We start from the raw sequence: 18,334 nt of genomic DNA, 5'->3' as shown, positions 1-18,334 counted from the left end.
ACTCCCTAAGTCTCAAACTCCCACTACTTAAACTTTGGCAAGTCAACCTCTCTGTACCTCAATTTTTCCATCTGTAAAATGGAGGTTATAATGTGTAGCCTGCAGGCTTCTTGCTAAACATGGATGAAAGTGCTTTCACAGTGTTCAAAATCAGGTACGATTCTTATTATACCTGAACATCCAGCTCCAGGTGATCATTTACCACAGTTGACTTATTTATTGATGGAACTTACATACTGCTCTAGATCAAGGGGTAGGGGTAAGAATAAGTGAACTTTTTCTGCAAAGGGCTAGGTAGTAATATTCTCAGCCTTGCTGGCTAGGTGGCCTCTACTGCAACTACTCAATTCCACTATTGTAGCACAAAAGCAGTCAGAGATAACATGCAAACAAATGAACATGGTAGCTCTGTTCCAGTAAAACTTTATTTGAAGTTGAATTCCATATAATTTTCACGCTACCCAATACTTATTCTTTTGATTTTTTTTCAACTATTTAGAAATGTAAAAACTATACTTAGTTCGAAGGCCATACAAAAATAGGCAGTGGGCCACACTGGCCCAGGGGTTGGTAGTTTGCTGACCCCTGCTCCATAATAAACTTAATAAGTTGACGGGCTTTGGAAGTTTGTGGAGGCAGGCAGTTCTGAAATACGGGTTCGGTCTGTGGCACAGAAGAGGAAACTTCTAAGTATAATAGAAAAAGGATATTTAATGCTATCATTCACTTATTAACACTGGACTCAGGTGCAGAACATTTTTGGACTCACGCACTGTTGTAGATGTCACAGTGCAATCGAAGATGCAGAAGTCACAGTCCCTGCTCTCAAGGAGCTTATACTCCTCCACAGTAGCTTAGAAACTGAAAGCCTTCCTTCAAAATACAATACCTCCTCTATCAGGCTTTTCCAGCATACACAGCCACGCTCACACGAGAGGCTGGGAGTGTCTTTGGTGACTCCACTCACAGCGCACGCCAAACATGCACGGATCGTGACCACCCTGCTTCCTCATCTCCTCAGTAATTTTAAGACCAGTGCTCTCCCTTGCCTTCAAATTACTCTGTTTTGCATGATCATTTTGGAGGTAATATTCATTAAGATGTACTAAAGAGAGCAAGTCAATCAGTCCTGTCTTTAAAAACTGACCATTTAAACTACTCTTCAAAGATACTGTCTCCCTTCTAATAGGTACCATGCCAGTGATTCCACAGTTTTTTTACTTCAATCTAGGTAGAAACCTATTCCTGGGAAGCAGGTTAAACAGGTCTATCTTTAGGCAAAAAAAAAACCTTCAGGAAAAAGATTTTTCACAGCAAGTGTTTTGAAGTATTTTATCTAAAAGAACACAAAATAAACACAGACAAAATACAGCGTTCCCACATACACCTCAGCTGGTTCTAAAGATTGTGGATTTGAAATAATACAGCAGAAACCCAGTATGTCAATATGTAACCATAAGTGAAAAACAGAGAGCAAGAAATCAACATAGCTAATGATTAGGGAAAAAACAAATAGTTGTTTGTAAATAATAATTATTTTAAACTATTAACATTCTAATATATAGTATATATTACAATAATATCATTAATAGAAAACAAAAACTGACAATAAAATATTACTAAAACTGTTGATTTTCTGGAATACTAAACAGCATAAATGCTTAAGAATAAGCATTTTCCTTGCAAGAATTAGCAGTATTGAATACTTTAAAAACAACAGACCACAACAACAATCCAAAACAGTACTCTTGATGTTTAAGATCATCTCATCAGAATAGGCATGATTAGCCTCAACAAAATCCCCCCAAAAAGCCCATATGATACAAGGCATATCAGATTGGAGAGGAGGGAGGAGCCTCAACAGAGCAACTAAAAGCAGGGTGGCGGCCTGAGTAAGACAGAGGGCTAGAAGATGCTCCCACTCATCTCCCCCCCAAAACAATAGATCAACTACAAATCAACAAAAACAGGGAAAGCTATGTTTCCTTAAAAGAGAGAAAGCTCTGGACTACAAGAGCGAAAGCAGCAGCGAAAACCCTGTAGAGCTCAAAAACCAAGGACGACCACACAGAAAAGTGAAGGGAACATTTTAGCTGCATCCCCTCATCTCTCAGTCCAGAGCAGCCTGGCTCCAGGAAGGAGGTCCTCAAAGGACTTTCACCCCATGGGGAAAAGGAGAGCAGGAGGACCCCAGCGAGCCTCCCTGCTGTGAACATCTGCAGCAGTTGCTACGGCCTTCGCCAGCACTGTCCGGAGTGCCCACCCCAGCATCGGCTCCTGGGGCTGGCACTGCGGTGAGAGCTGCCCCCAGGGAACCCAGTTGTTGCTGTGCCCCACTCTCCAAGATCGGATGCCACGGGGCCTTGCCATATACAGAACCAGGGCTGCCACTGCTCTGCACCCTGCTCTCAGCTCCCGGTCACAACCCCGTCCCACCATTTCTGGGATGTCTGTTGCTGTTTCTGCCCCCACCCCACATCACAGCTCTGACCCATCGTCATAGAGGTCAAGCTCCTGCTGCTCGGCAACCATCCCCTGCTGGGTCCCAACACGTGGCCTCCACCAGGGACATGCTGCTGCTATTGAGACTACCCCCTGGGGCCAGAGTTGGGCCTTTGACCCACTGTCCCCAGCTGCTACTGCACTCTGCTCCCTGGACCCAAGCCACCACTGCACCCCATCATATCAGGGCCTGTGTTGCTTCTGTGTCTCTCCCCCCACCCTGTCTGAGTCACTGAGATGAGCCCCAGAGACCCAGACCTTGGTTCCACAGGATATGTGCACACACCTGCACTTTAGATACCAGCGCCACAGACCCTACAGATGCACGTGTGCCCGAGGACCCAGGCACTGCAGTAGTTCCACATGTGTCTGACTCCAAGACTCTACTCCACTACTAATCTCAGTGTCAGCATGCCAGACCAAATGCCAAGAGGTATCCCCTTGGCTAGAACTTTCTCCCATGGGCAAAAAAAAAAAAAAAAAAAAGAGCAGGATGACCCCAGCAATCTTTACCTCTGAGGATCCCAACAGCCCTACCCACCACAGGACCTCTGCAGCCTTGGCCACAGAAGATCCCATCCGTCTTCACCACAGCTGACTTCCGCTAGCAGGGCTACACAGAGGCTACACCACTGTGCTCTCCCAGAAACCCAAGACGCTGCATCCCGCCCCCTCAGGGCCTGTACAACCAACTCCAGGTCAAAGTTTTTCCCACAGAAGCCAGGCCAAAAAACTGGAAAAGGTGACTGCTCCCTCAGTGCACAGACACCGAAGCAAAGCCATCAGAAACATGAAAAAGCAAGGAAACACGACACCACCAAAGGAACACAGTAATTTTTCAGTAACTGACACCCCTGAAAAATGAAGATCTGTGAGTTACCTGAAATAAAGATTCAAAACAATCATTTTAAGGAAGTTTAGCAAGATTCAGGAGAACACAGATAGACAACTCAGTGAACTCAGTAAAGCAATGCATGAGCAAAATGGAAAGTTCAACAAAAAGAAATCATAAAAAAGAACTAAACAGAAATTTAAGCTGAAGAAGACGGTGAATGAAATGAAAAATCAATAGAGCTCCAACAGCAGGCTCAGTCAGGCAGAAGAAACAATCTGCAAACTTAAGACAGATCTCTTAACATTATCCAGAGGATAAAAAAGAAATTAGAATGAAAAAGAGTGAAGACAGTTTATGGGAATTATAGTACATCATCAAGTGAAACAACATTTGTACTATAGGAGTCCAAAAAGGAGAAGAGAGAAAGGGACAGACAATTTATTTCAAGAAACAATGATTAAAAACTTCCCAGATCTGGAGAGAGATATGGCCATGCAGATACATAAAGCTTCAGAGATCCCTAAGTAGATTCAACCCAAAGAACTCTATAATAGAGATCTCAAAAATCAAAGAAAAAGAGAAAATTTTGAAAGCAAGAAAAAAGACTTATTATATACAAGGGAATCCTAATAACATATTATCAGACCTCTCAGCAGACACCTCATAGGTTAGAAAAGAGAGGGATAATAAATTCAAAGTGCTAAAAGAAAAAACTGTCAACCAAGAACACTTTACCCAGCCAAGTTGTTCTTCAGAAACTAAGGAGAGATACAGACTTTCCCATACAAAAACAGGGATTTATCACCACTAGACCAGTCTTACAATAAATGCTAAAGGGAGTTCTTCAAGCTGAAATGAAAGGGTACTAATTGGGAACACTAAAACATATAAAAAAATATAAAGTTCACTGGTAAAGGTAAATATATACTCAAATTCAAAATACTCTAATACTGCAATGGTGGTGTGTAGATCAGTTTGGACTCTAGCATATAGATGAAGATATAAAACTGTTAAATATAACTATAGCTACAATACTTTGTTAATGGATACACAATACAAAAAGATATAAAATGGAACACCAACAACGTAAAATGTGTAGGTGGGGCAAGTAAATGTGAAGACTTTTTTATGCAATTAAGTGCAGTTGTTATAAGCTTGCCTAAAATAGACTACTATAACCATAAGATGTACAGTTGACCCTTGAACAACACAGGAGTTAGGGCTGCTGACCCTCCATGTAATTGAAATTCTGTAACTATAGTTGGTCCTCCGTATACTTGGTTCCTCTGTATCCACTGTTTCACATCTGTGGATTCAACCAAATACAGACTGTGATGTACTGTAACATTTACTATTGAAAAAGAAATCACATGTACGTGGACCCACACAGTTCAAATCTGTGTTGTTCAAGGATCAATTATATAATGAAAGCCTTATGGTAATTACAAAGCAAAAACCTATAACATAGAATGGATAAAGATGTGGCACATATATACAATGGAATATTACTCTGCCATAAAAAGAAATGAAATAGAGTTATTTGTAGTGAGGTGGATGGACCCAGAGTCTGTCATACAGAGTGAAGTAAGTCAGAAAGAGAAAAACAAATACCATATGCTAACACATATATATGGAATCTAAAAAAAAAAAAAGGTTCTGATGAACCTAGGGCCAGGACAGGAATAAAGACACAGACATACTAGAGATTGGACTCCAGGACATGGTGGGGGAAGGGTAAGCTGGGACAAAGTGAGAGAGTGGCACGGACATACGTACACTATCAAATGTAAAACTGATAGCTAGTGGGAAGCAGCTGCATAGCACAGGGAGATCAGCTCGGTGCTGTGTGACCACCTAGAGGGGTGGGATAGAGAGGGTAGGAAGGAGGGAGATGCAAGAGGCAAGAGATATGGGGATATAGGTGTATGTATAGCTGATTCACTTTGTTATAAAGCAGAAGCTAACACACCATTGTAAAGCAATTATACTCCAATAAAGATGTTAAAAAAAAACCTATAATAGATACACAAATGATAAAGCAAAAAGAACCAAAGCGCACCACTACAAAAAGTCATCAACTCACAAAGACAAACATAAAAAGAGGAACAAAGGAATTACAAAACAATCAGAAAGCAATGAACAAAATAGAGATGAGTTCTTACCTATCAATAAGTACTCTAAATGTAAATGTTTTTTACAATTAAAAAACGTAGAGTGCCTGAATAGACATAAAAACAAGACCTTATTATATGCTCACTACAAGAGACTCACTTAAGCTATAAGGACACTCATAAGCTGAAAGTAAAGGTATGGAAAAAGATTCCATTAAAATGGAAAACAAAAGAGAGCAAGAGTAGCTATAATTATATCAAACAAAACAGACTAACTCAAAAGCTCTAACAAAAGACAAAGGTCACTATACAATGATAAAGAGGTCTGAATTAACTTCAACAGGATATAACAATTGTAAATATGTACATACCCAATACTGGAACACCTCAATATACTAAACAATTATTAACAGATCTGAAGGCAAAAATACACAGCAATGCAATAACAGTAGAGGACTTCAATATCCTACTTTCAACAATGGATAGATCATTCAGACAGAAAATCAGTAAGAAAATAATGGACCTGAATGACACTTTAATCAAATGGACCTAGCACATACATATACAGAACATTCCATCCAACAGCAGAATACAGGCATACCTCATTTTGTTGCATTTTGCTTTATTGTGTCTCACAGATACTGCACTTCTTACAAACTGAAGGTTTGTAATAACCCTGTGTTAGACAAATCTATTGGTGCTATTATTCCAACAGCATTTGCTCACTTTGTGTGTCTGTCATATTTTGCTAATTCTTGCAATATTTCAAAGTTTTTCATTGTTATTGTATTTGTTATGGTGATCTGTGATCAGTGATCTCTGATGTTACTACGGTAATTGTTTTGAAGCACACAAACTGTGCCCAAATAAGACAGCGAATTTAATAAGTGTTATGTGTGTTCTGACTGCTCCACCAACCAGCTGTTCCCATCTCTCTCCCTCTCTTTGGGCCTCTCTATTCCCTGAAACACAATATTGAAATTAGGACAATTAATAACCCTATAATGGCTTCTAAGTGTTCAAGTGAAAGGAGGAGCCACACACCTCTTACTTTAAATCAAAAGCTAGAGATGATTAAGCTTAGTGAAAAAGTTATGTCACAGGCCGAGATAGGCCAAAAGCTAGGCCTCTTGCACCAAAACAGTTAGCCAAGTTGTGAACGCAAAGGAAAAGTTCTTGAAGGAAATTAAAAGTGCTACTCCAGTGAACACACGAATTATAAGAAAAAGTTTTATTGTTGTTTAAGTTTTAGCAGTGCGATAGATGAAACTAGCCACAACTTCCCTTAGGCCAGCAAGCATAATCCAAAGTAAGGCCCTAACTCTCTTCAATTCTATGAAGGCTGAGAGAGATGAGGAAGTTGCAAAGGAAAAGTGTGAAGCCAGCAGAGGTTGGTTCATGAGGTTTAAGGAAAGAAGCCATCTCCATAACATCAAAGTGTACGGTGAAACAACAACTGCAGACACAGAAGCTGCAGCAAGTTATCCAGAGGATCCAGCTAAGGTAATTAATGAAGGTAACTATACTGAACAACAGATTTTCAATGTAGACAAAACCACCTTCTATTAGAAGATGTCATCTAGGACTCTGACAGCTAGAGAGGAGAAGTCAATGCCTGGCTTCAAAGCTTCAAAGGGCAGGCTGACTCTCTTGTTAGGGGCTAATGCAGCTGGTCACTTAAAGCTGAAGCCAATGCTCACTTACCATCCCGAAAACCCTAGGGCCCTCAAGAATGATGTTAATCTACTCTGCCTGTGCTCTATAAATGGAACAACAAAGCCTAGATGACAGCACATGTTTACAACATGGTTTCCTGAATATTTTAAGCCCACTGTTGAGACCTACTACTCAGAAAAAAAGATTTCTTTCAAAATATTACTGCTCATTGACAATGCACCTACCTGGTCACCCAAGACTTCTGATGGAGAGCTACAATAAGATCCACGTTGTTTTCATGCCTACTGACACAACATCCACTCTGCAGCTTATGAATCAAGGAATATTTTGACTTTCAAGTCTTACTCTTTAAGAAATACATTTCCTAGGCTTCCCTGGTGGTGCAGTGGTTGAGACTCCACCTGCCGATGCAGGGGACACGGCTTCGTGCCCTGGTGCGGGAGGAGCCCACATGCTGCGGGGCAGCTAGGCCCGTGGGCCATGGCTGCTGGGCCTGCACGTCCGGAGCCTGTGCTCCACAACGGGAGAGGCCACAACGGTGAGAGGCCCTCGTACCGGAAAAAAAAAAAAACAAACAGGTAAAGAAATACATTTCCTAAGGATGCAATAGATACGGATTCCTCTGATGGTTCTGGGCAAAGTCAACTGAAAGCCTTCTGGAAATGACTCACCATTCTAGATTAAGAACATTAATCTAGACATTAATCTAAACATTAAGAACATCTGTGATTCATGGGAACAGGTCAAAATATCAACATTCACAGGAGTCTGTAAGAAGTTGACTCCAACCCTCATGGATGACTTTGAGAGGTTCAAGACCTCAGTAGAGAAAGTAACTGCTGATATGGTGGAAATAGCAAGAGAACTAGAAGTGGAGCCTGAAGATGTGAATGAACTGCTGAAACCTCATGATAAAACCAATGGATGGGAAGTTGTTTCTTATGGATGAGCAAAGAAAGTGGTTTCTTGAGAAGGAATCTACTCCTGGTGAAGTTGTTGTGAAGACTGTTGAAATGACAACAGAGGATTTACAATATTACATAAGATTAGTTGATAAAGCAGTGTCAAGGTTTGAGAGGACTGACTCCAGTTTTGGAAGGTGGGTAAAATGCTGTCAAACAGCACTGCATGCCACAGAGAAATCATTTGTGAAAGAGTCAATCGATGGGGCAAACTTTCACTGTTGTCTTAAGAAACTGTCACGGCCGCCCCAGCCTTCAGCAGCCACCACCCTGATCAGTCAGCAGCATCAGCACCGAGGCAAGACCCTCCAGCAGCAGAAAGATTATGACTCACTGAAGGTTCAGATGATGGTTAGCATTTTTCAGCAATAACATATTTTTAATTAAGGTATATTTTTTTAAAGACATAATACTATTGCACACTTAATAGACTACAGTATACTGTAAATATACAAAAAAATTCATGTGACTCACGTTATTGTGATAATCGCTTTACTGTAGTGGTCTGGAACCAAACCCGCACTATCTCTGAGGTACACCTGTACATATTCTTCTCAAGCACACAAAGAACATTCTCAGGATAGATTTCAGTCTCAACAAATTTAAGATGACTGAAATCATATCAAGTATCTTTTCTGACCACAATTGTATGAAACTAGAAATCAATAACAGGAGGAGAGCTAGGAAGTCCACAAATATGTGGAAATTATACAACACACTTCTGAGCTACTAGTGGCTCAAAGGAGAAGTCAAAAGGGAACTCGAAAAATACCTTGAAACAAACAAAAATTGTACACACACACACACAAACACATACACACACAGAGGAATGTTATTCAGCCATAAAAAAGAAGGAAATCCTACCATTTGTGACAATGTGGATGACCGGGAGGTTTAAGTGAAATAAGCCAGACGGAGAAAACAAACACTGTATGGTATCACTTATGGGTGGAATCTAGAAAAAGAAAAAAAAAAAAAAGCACAAATTGCATAGAAACAGAGAATAGAACAATGGCTGCCAAGGGCTGGGGACGGCAGAATAGGGCAACCACATAGGTAGGTCAAAGGATACACATTTTCAGTTATACAAAGAATACTTTCTGAGGATGTAACATACAGCATTGTGACTATGGTTAATAGTACCGTACTGTATACCTGAAAATTGCTGAGAGTAGACCTCAAGCATTCTCACCATCAAAAAAAAAAAAACAAAAAGCTAACTATATGAGGTGATGTGTATGTCAGTTGATCTTGGTACCATTCCACAATGTGCATCAAATCACTATATTTATGCTTAAACATATACATTATATTTGTCAATTAGTCCTCAGTAAAGTTTAAAAAATGAATCAGGACAGTAAAGCATCACCGAATAAAATATTCGGTTGAGCCAAAAGGATATTGAGAGCTTATAACGTTGAAGGTCTTAAAAAGAAATATAAAATGAGCTTGTGGGTACTTGGGTACTTGGCAAAAAGAAAAACAGGCAAAGAGATTAGCAGCTTGACTTAAAAACAAAATAAAGGAGGAGGGCAATGTAGTAGTTCCTTGCCACAGTCAGATTTGCCACTTGCAGTTTTTAGCTCTTGTGAGCAACCCTGGAAGCTGGTGAGAGAGGATTCCAGCTTTGCTGTGGCATGAATTTGAATTCTACGACGAGGTGGCTATGTGGAAAAGTCGCCTAGGGAGTGTGAGTGGACTGCCCAGCGTCCACACCTCACTAGTGATTTCCTATTTTCTACTACTTGGCCCTGGCACAGTACCTCTGTAAGGATTTGAAGAAAATGCTTTAAAACGTCCAGTAATACTTTATGGTATATTGTATGGTGCTATTTGGGATTCACAAAACTCTTAGCATATGTCCGTTTCACCCCAAGCATTTTCTGTTTAAACCTAAAACATCTAGGTGTTCTTGTTTTACTATAATGTGTATTTTGTCCACCCCTGTGCCTTCTGTTATCCATTTATTTTTTTATTATGCTGATTCTATAACTACCGCTCAAAGACAGAAATTCATTCTTTTAAGTTAAAAAGCTACAGCACTGTGTGGAGAATTCTCATACCAAGAAAAATGCCTACTGTTCTCCTATGCACCAGGGTTGGAAAACCTCTATAAAATTCATTTGATTATACTGTATAAATCATTAAAATAAAGTAGCATCACAATTACTATTAGGAAGTAAATGAAAAGAAGCAAATAATGTTAATGAAATTGTTCTAGGAAGGCTATAGGGGGAAATCCAATTCTGAAAACATGTATTTTTAGCTTCTAGATAAGGAGAGTTTTACTTTCTCAACTCCATAAACACATTTTTGTTTTTAGAATTAGTTAAGATTTAACTATTCAACATTTAGTGGTCACTATGTAAAATCAAGTTTTAGTAATAGAAACGTTAAGATATGGTAGAAAGAATTATTCGACTTTACTAACCTCACTCATAATGTTGAATACAAATGCAAAATTAAGTGGTGACCTTTAATTTTAAATCTAATTCAAAGCATGGTCTCTTAGATTTAAGAAACAAGGCAGATAGATATATGTCACAAGGGGGGAGGGGAACCAAAAAACCAAATCCAAAAAACCCCAATGATTTATCTATGTATTATAAAGTTCAAGCTGTAGCCCTTATATTCCTTTAAATGGTATTTTCTTTTGAATTTCCATTAACCTTATCAGTAATTGAATTTTTAATCAGACCCTATAATCTATCATGAATCTTCCAATTATAAATTAAAAAAAAAAAACAAAGGCAGATATGTGTACCAAGTACTTTATGAAATTCACCACTCACAACTGACCTTCACATATACATTTCAAAAATCAAAAGGACACTGACATTCTTAAAACCCAAAGGCTAGATAAGGCCCACCTTTCCAATCTTTTCTGCATTTTAAGAAATGATCTGATCTAATGATGTTATTGTAGAAACACATTATATATCTTAACATCAATAAGGTATGACATTCAAGGGGAGAGCCAATAAACCTCTGTATTCTAAAACCAAAAGGAACACATACATCTTGGACACCTTAAATTATAAAATTCAGTTCTAAGCAGGAACTGTTACTGTGTAACAAATACTGCTCATATCAAAAGTGCTGGTGACAAAGAATTCAACAAAGAATTCAATATGCCCTCCCCACAGAATCTGTTCACATACATATGCATATATCTATAACTGTAATAAGATTTTTTTTTTTTTTTTTTTTTTTTTTTTTTTTTTTTTTTTTTTTTTTTTTTTTTTTTTTTTTTTTTGCGGTACGCGGGCCTCTCACTGTTGTGGCCTCTCCCATTGCGGAGCACAGGCTCCGGACGCGCAGGCCCAGCGGCCATGGCTCACGGGCCCAGCCGCTCCGCGGCATGTGGGATCTTCCCGGACCGGGGCACGAACCTGTGTCCCCCGCATCGGCAGGCGGACTCTCAACCACTGCGCCACCAGGGAAGCCCTGTAATAAGATTTTAAATGTTTAAGGTGCTTAAATTTTGCACTGCAGGACTAATTCAATAAGTACTCATCTGCTACCTCTTTGTAGCAGCTCCAGTTAGAGTGAATGATCCATGGGCAAAAGCGCAAAAATGCTGTTATTTTCTGGAATGTGGCATTTGTGGCGCTGGAGTGCCCTCTATTGGTAGTGAAGAGGACACACTCATCAGCTGCCCTGCATGCATCTTCTCATTAACCCGGAGTTCACACCCATCCTGCAGCATTCTAACTGCTATTCGGGCAATGTTCTTAGAGTCATCAAGACCACTGTGAGGCCGCCCATCATAATCCATTCCGAGTTTTTCAAGCATTATTGTCAGCTTGGTTTGGCTTCTAGGAACCTGAAAAATAAACAGCTCAGTAAATAATTCTTTAGTATTCTATAAGTCATTATGAAGTGGAAAAATAAGAAGCTGAAAATGAACAGTAATAGCTAAATAAAGTTAGGCAAAGGGCAAATACTCTCGGGTCAAATGAAGCAAATGAATAAACCTTCAGAGCTTTAAAATAATGATCTTAGAGTTTTAGATAAAAATACATATAAACAAATGGAATCCTTAAAACATCTAAAAAGTTTGCAGTTTTATAACTTAACAAATCATTTATGAAAGGAAATGCATTTGTTCTGCACATCTAAATTTAACCCAAACTAATTTTTTGGCATGGTATTTTTCTGTAATGTATTATTTTACTTGACTGACAAAATTCATAACTTTTATATATCAAAGGACACTATCAACAGAGTGAAAAGGTGGCCCACAGAATGGAAGAAAATATTTGCAAATCACATACATGAAAAGGGATTACCATCTAGAATATAAAAAGAATTCCTAAAACTCAACAACAAAAAAAAGCAAACAACCTGATTTAAAGAACTTGAATAGACATTTCTCCAAAGAATATAATATACAAATGGGAAGAGGAGAAGAAAAATTTTAAAAAGAAAAATAAGTTTCCTCAACTTACACTACTAATCAGCATTATAATTGGTATCTAGTACAAAGGGGGGAAACCACACAGAAAAGAGCAGCCTAAGAAACTGATCAATATAAAGAGATCCACAGAAAAATAGTAATTCTCTACTCAAAAAAGCACTGGCAATTTTGCCTTAACGTATCTACAACTTTCTGATCGCTCTAAGGTACTATGAGCTGTAGATGTTTTTACGCAGACCTGAAAATTCTTTTATGGTTTTAGTAATTGTTAATAATTATCCTTAGAATAAGTAAATTATTCCTCTAAGTTAAAGGGTGGAGAAAGACCCCTTACATAAGAACACATTACCACCTGGGAGTAGTAGCATGAAAAGAATCTAAAGCTGATCAGCCCCTACAAATTTATATAAAATTCAGAGGACAGAGGCACATTTGAAACTGTATCACAGGATACAACAAGCAAAATCCAGACTATGGGAAACTCTACAGGACAAATGGCTCATGTTCTTGGGGGGGAAAAACAAACAAACAAACAAAAAACTGCTAAAGGGAAAAAGGAGGCGGGAAAGGAATTTATAAATTTTAAAACTTGGGGCATCGCTGGTGGCGCAGTGGTTAAGAATCTGCCTGCCAATGCAGGGAGCACAAGTTCGAACCCTGGTCCGAGAGGTTCCCACATGCCTCAGAGCAACTAAGCCCATGCGCCACAACCACTGAGCCTGGGCTCTAGAGCCCGTGAGCCACAATTACTGAAGCCCACATGCCTAGAGCCGGTGCTCCACAACGAGAGGCCACTGCAATGAGAAGCCTGCGCACCGCAACAAAGAGTAGCCCTCGCTCACCGCAACTAGAGAAATCCCGCGCACAGCAATGAAGACCCAACGCATCCAAAAATAATAAATAATTTTTAAAAATAATAAAAATAATTTTAAACTTACGAGATAAGTCACCCAACTGCAAATGTGTGAAGTTTATTCTGATCCTCATTCAACACACAAAGGGTAAAAGAAAACAAAATATTTATGATGATTTGATAACATTAAGGAATTACTGTTAATTTTTTTAGGCGTGATAATGGTGTGCTGGTTATGTTCTCTAAAAGAGTCCTTATCTTTTGGGGGTTACATGATGAAATGTTTACAAAGCAAACGAAATAATGTTTAAGATCTTCTTCAAAATAATAAGGAAAAGGTAAAGTGGGTAAGGTTATAGATGAAACAAGGTTGGTCATGAGTTAATAACTCTTGAAACTGAGTCATGAGAGTTCCTGACTACTACTACTACTACTTTTGTATATGTTTGTAATTTTTCATAACCAACTTTTTTAAAACATCTTTATTAGAGTATAATCGCTTTACAATGGTGTGTTAGTTTCTGCTTTACAACAAAGTGAATCAGTTATACATATACATATGTTCCCATATCTCTTCCCTCTTGCGTCTCCCTCCCACCCTCCCCATTCCACCCCTCTAGGTGGTCACACAGCACCGAGCTGATCTCCCTGGGCTATGAGGCTGCTTCTCACTAGCTATCTGTTTTGCATTTGGTAGTGTATACATGTCCATGCCACTGTCTCACTTTGTCCCAGCTTACCCTTCCCCCTCCCCATATCCTCAAGTCCATGCTCTAGTAGGTCTGTGTTTTATTCCCGTCCTACCCCTAGGCTCTTCATGACTTTTTATTTTTTTTCCTTAGATTCCATATATATGTGTTAGCATACGGTATTGTTTTTCTCTTTCTGACTTACTTCACTTTGTACGACAGACTCCATGTCCATCCACCTCACTACAAATAACTCAATTTCGTTTCTTTTTATGGCTGAGTAATATTCCATTGTATATATGTGCCACATCTTCTTTATCCATTCATCTGTTGATGGACACTTAGGTTGCTTCCATGTCCTGGCTATTGTAAACAGAGCTGCAATGAACATTTTGGTACATGACTGTTTCTGAATTATGGTTTTCTCAGGGTATATGCTCAGTTGTGGGACTGCTGGGTCATATGGTAGTTCTATCTGTAGCTTTTAAAGGAACCTCCATACTGTTCTCCATAGTGGCTGTATCAATTTACATTCCCACCAACAGTGCAAGAGGGTTCCCTTTTCTCCACACCCTCTCCACCATTTATGGTTTCTAGATTTTTTGATGATGGCCATTCTGACTGGTGTGAGATGATATCTCATTGTAGTTTTGATTTGCATTTCTCTAATGGTTAATGATGTTGAGCATTCTTTCATGTGTTTGTTGGCAATCTGTATATCTTCTTTGGAGAAATGTCTATTTAGGTCTTCTGCCCATTTTTGGATTGGGTTGTTTGTTTTTTTGTTATTGAGCTGCGTGAGTTGCTTGTAAATTTTGGAGATTCATCCTTTGTCAGTTGCTTCATTTGCAAATATTTTCTCCCATTCTGAGGGTTGTCTTTTGGTCTTGCATATCCTTTGCTGTGCAAAAGCTTTTAAGTTTCATTAGGTTCCATTTGTTTATTTTTGTTTTTATTTCCATTTCTCTAGGAGGTGGGTCAAAAAGGATCTTACTGTGATTTATGTCATAGAGTGTTCTGCCTATGTTTTCCTCTAAGAGTTTGATAGTGTCTGGCCTTACATTTAGGTCTTTAACCCATTTTGAGTTTATTTTTGTGTAGGGTGTTAGGGAGTGTTCTAATTTCATACTTTTACATGTACCTGTCCAGTTTTCCCAGCACCACTTATTGAAGAGGCTGTCTTTTCTCCACTGAGAAAAACCAACTTTTTTTTAAGAAATCACAAAATTAGTGAAAAATCCACTAAAAAGGAAAAAATATTTACCAAATATAATCAAAGGAAAGAAATCCATGTGACTAATAACATAGGAAAAGGAGCTCAGTTGCCTGAGTAATTAGGCAAATGCAAATCAGAACCTCAATGAGACGTCATCACACATCCACCACACTTACAAACATTTTAAATGACTGGCAATACCAGATGCTGGCAAAGACGTGGAGCAATAGTAAATCACACACTCTTCTTGTGAGAGTGCCAACTGGTACAACCACTTTCGAAAACAACTTTTGCATTATCAAGTAATCTCAATGTGGTACATATTCTATAACCCAGCAATTCAACTCCTAGGCTTATACTCTGGAGAAATGAGCACACGAGGCACCAGAAGATATGCATAGGAATGTTTATAGCACCACTGTTCATAAAAAGCCCCAAACCAAAAACCACCCAAAGTAGATAAACCAACACAATGGAATTCTACACAGCAGTAAAATAAATGAACTTCAGCTATATACACAAGAAGGATGAAGCTCAAATATAATGTTGAGGAAAAAAGCAAAATAAACAATACAGCCAGTAGGATGCTAATTATATCATTTTCAAAAACAGGCAAAACTAAACCATATGCTATAAGGATCAACATATAAATATTAAAGCTATAAGGAAGGGTGGGAGGGAGGCTCAAGAGGGAGGGTATATGGGGATATATGTATGCATATGGCTGATTGACTTTGTTGTACAAAAGAAACTAACACAGCATTGTGAAGCAATTATACTCTAATAAAGATGTATAAAAATAATAATAATAATAATAAAATAAAGCTGTAAGGAAAAACAAGAAAATTATCCCCATGAAAGTATGGATTACAGGAGCTCTGGGAGGAAGGAAGAGGGTTAAGTGGGTGGAATTTACAAGGGATTTCACTCTAAAAACAATCTGTCAAAATCCACTTTTCTGTACGCATAGTTCTCAATTTTAAAATGCTAAAACAAAAAAAACAAAAAAATGTTTTGAGACAAAAGCACCTTTTCTCAGGAAAGGATGTGTTTCACCAAAATGTGGTTGTAAAGGGAAAAAGATGACCCAAGATCTAACATGTGACAGAGAAGCAAAGGAAATCTTCTAGGATGATTTTTGAAGAAGTCTGAAGAACAGTTCAGATTAGAACAGGATTAAAGGTACCAGAAAGCTAGTCTCCAAGGTAAAAAAGGAAAAAAAAGAAAAAGAAAAAAGAAAAACTGACACACCACCTGAGTGTTTTGAGTACTGAAAAGTGATTTACAGTTTGAATGGAGAGTAACAGCATAAGAAAACAACTAAAGAAGTCAATTATTAAATCTGGGGAAAAGTGAACACTCTCCATAATCATTAGAAATGTAAACACCGAATAATGATTTGATTATAAAGCTAACATAGCTAAGAAAGATGCAGGGAGGGGAAGGACAGGCAGGAATGGTAGCTGTTTAATGGAGCTGAATCTTCACTTTCCATTGCAAGAACTCAATAGATAACCTCAGACTGAAAATTCAAGAAATAGCATAAATATATAATCTGGAAACAGGAAGGTTAACATGAGAAGAAAAACTTCAAAAAGTTAAAAGTGTTTGGGAGAATAGGAACCAGTACTGGTGAGGGCCATGGTGGAAGACTGCCATTTGTTATGAGACTTGCAATACTATTTTTAAAAATTTACACTACACACACATATTAACTTTGATAAAATTAAAATGCAAAATCAGTGGGGAGCATCTGTTCCACAAACAACCCATATATTGAATACCCCTACAGTTTCAAACCTCTATAACTGAAGATCATACATATATAGTTACCCTATTTAAGTAACAGGTTGAGTGAGGAATATAGCTTATTTTTCTAAACTCACATGAACATAACTATTTGGAATCTGAAGAATAACAACTAATTATATGACCGTTTTCTGTGAAAAGCACCTAGTAAATCATAACTTTATGTACATGCAAAATATAATAAATTTATCAAGAGCAGTATAATCAATATAGAAATCTTACCTTGTAGAAGTTTCCATATGACTTTCTAATATTGATCCACTTTTTGGCAAAAGGTGGATATTTGAGCCTGCTTAGCTGGCACTGAATGTTCAGGAACTTACTCATATCCCATGAACTTAAATCAAAAGAGGAAAAAAATCTGGATTAAATAAATGCCATACCATTCTTAAAAATGAGGATTTTAAGTCATTCTATTTGTTTTTATTTACACATCACCTTTCTTATAGTCACACATAACACCAACCTTAGAAAATTAACTTCTCTTCCTCCAAAATGATAATTCAAAAACAAACTTTAAAAAGCAAAGTGGAAGTTGGATATATTAAATTTTTTTTGACCAACTGTCTAATTCTTATTGGGCTCATCTTGACCATTTTTATGGTTCTGATTACCTACACACACCTCTATCTTGTTGAGTTTTTTTTTTTACCACTCTAAAATAACTGCTCAGCTTACTTTTAATGCCAAGTTTATCACATTAGGAAGTTCCTTGAAGGTATGCTTTGAAATAAAACACAAACAAATGAACAAAATACTTGAGAGAAACAAACGTAGCTGATATCAATTAGTTAGAATGCAATTTGCTCTGTCACAGCATATGTTTCTACAACACGAATCAACCTATGTAGTTAAGTAGGAGAATCCTGGCTGTATCATGTAGAAATTATGTTGCCTCATATGTGTTTTTTCGTCAGCAAAAGGAGTCAGAATTGCAGCAGTAGAAATTATAACCTTCAGCAGGAAAGAAAAAGCTCTCAACTCGGCTGCTGTGCCAGCAACAGGAGAACAAGCACCTGCCCCCACGATCCTCTGGCTTCTGTGCCTTTGTTACATCCTCTGAGGTGCCTTCTACAGACCACAGTAAGCTTGCCTGGGCTGTCCAAATTATTTCTGGAGGTATCAATGATTGTTTTTGTTAGTCCTCTGGTTACAAAATTGCACAGATTTTGAATGATCTGTCCCAGAATGTGAGGTTTTTTTACAGAATTGCACACACCATGTTATGACAGAAACACCTGTGTACTTTAGCACAAACAC

The 18,334-nt window shown here is 38.3% G+C and overlaps 1 protein-coding gene across 2 annotated transcripts in view; it reads right to left on the bottom strand.

Annotated features, from left to right (window-relative positions):
• Window positions 1-18,334, bottom strand: part of ERI1 (exoribonuclease 1) — a 117,884-nt gene that overhangs the window by 85,195 nt on the left and 14,355 nt on the right. The window contains exons 6-8 of one of the 2 annotated variants that reach the window (XR_010838448.1): window positions 17,297-17,411; window positions 11,612-11,913; window positions 8,952-9,042 (exon numbers count right to left, since the gene is read on the bottom strand). Coding sequence is in view for 1 of the 2 variants with exons in the window: in XM_059049386.2 (XP_058905369.1) it covers window positions 11,671-11,913; window positions 17,297-17,411 (358 nt within the window). In the remaining variant the exon portion in view is untranslated. Of the gene's footprint in view, window positions 1-8,951; window positions 9,043-11,540; window positions 11,914-17,296; window positions 17,412-18,334 lie in introns of those variants that run through there. The other variant, XM_059049386.2, reaches the window with a different exon arrangement.

The sequence above is a fragment of the Kogia breviceps genome, chromosome 20, assembly GCF_026419965.1.
Source record: "Kogia breviceps isolate mKogBre1 chromosome 20, mKogBre1 haplotype 1, whole genome shotgun sequence".
Taxonomy (NCBI): domain Eukaryota; kingdom Metazoa; phylum Chordata; class Mammalia; order Artiodactyla; family Physeteridae; genus Kogia; species Kogia breviceps.
Note: the sequence above shows the minus strand (reverse complement) of the source record. Positions and strands in the feature narration are given on the sequence as shown.